The sequence below is a fragment of the Poecilia latipinna genome, unplaced genomic scaffold, assembly GCF_001443285.1.
Source record: "Poecilia latipinna isolate Pla-1442-1.1 unplaced genomic scaffold, P_latipinna-1.0 Scaffold1324, whole genome shotgun sequence".
NCBI classification, from domain to species: Eukaryota; Metazoa; Chordata; class Actinopteri; order Cyprinodontiformes; family Poeciliidae; genus Poecilia; species Poecilia latipinna.
The window spans coordinates 1-905 of NW_015113940.1; the positions used below are offsets into that span (position 1 = coordinate 1).

Sequence of the window (905 nt, forward strand, 5' to 3'; positions counted from 1 at the left end):
TTCCCGACTCGCTGCTGGCGCTCGACTCGCTGCTGGCGCTCGACTCGCTGCTGGCGCTCGACTCGCTGCTGGCGCTCGACTCGCTGCTGGCGCTCGACTCGCTCCTTGCTCTCGACTCGCTGCTGGCTATTGAGTCGCTGCTGGCTCCTGACTTCCTGCTGGTTCCCGACTCGCTGCTGGCTCTCGACTTGCTGTTGGTTCTCGAGTCGCTGCTGGCTATTGAGTCGTTGCTGGCTCCTGACTTCCTGCTGGTTCCCTACTCGGTGCTGGTTCCCGACTCGCTGCTGGCGCTCGACTCGCTGCTGGCGCTCGACTCGCTGCTGGCTCTCGACTCGCTGCTGGCTCTCGAGTCGCTGCTGGTTATCGAGTCGCTGCTGGCTCCTGACTTCCTGCTGGTTCCCGACTCGGTGCTGGTTCCCGACTCGCTGCTGGCTCTCGACTCGCTGTTGGTTCTCGAGTCGCTGCTGGCTCTCGAGTCGCTGCTGGTTCCCGACTTCCTGCTGGCTCCCACCTTCCTGCTGGCTCCCGACTCGCTGCTGGCTCTCGACTCGCTGCTGGCTCTCGAGTCGCTGTTGGTTCTCGAGTCGCTGCTGGTTTCTCGACTCGCTGCTTGTTCTCGACTCGCTGCTTGTTCTCGACTCGCTGCTTGTTCTCGACTCGCTGCTTGTTCTCGACTCGCTGCTGGCTCTCTAGTCGCTGCTGGCTCTCTAGTCGCTGCTGGCTCTCTAGTCGCTGCTGGCTTTCGAGTCGCTGCTTGCTCTCGACTTCCTGCTGGTTCTCGACTCGCTGCTGGCTCTCGAGTCGCTGCTGGTTCTCGAGTCGCTGCTGGCTCTCTAGTCGCTGCTGGCTTTCGACTCGCTGCTGGCTCTCGACTTTCTGGTGGTTCTTGACTTGCTGGTACTCAA

The 905-nt window shown here is 62.3% G+C and overlaps 1 protein-coding gene across 1 annotated transcript; it reads right to left on the reverse strand.

Annotated features, from left to right (window-relative positions):
- Positions 1 to 170: 170 nt before the first annotated feature.
- On the reverse strand, positions 171 to 689 carry LOC106961692 (ENAH actin regulator; the record flags this gene model as incomplete). Its single annotated transcript, XM_015055586.1, has 1 exon — positions 171 to 689. A coding segment is annotated over one exon (519 nt), but the record flags the coding sequence as incomplete, so codon positions are not given.
- Positions 690 to 905: the final 216 nt, after the last annotated feature.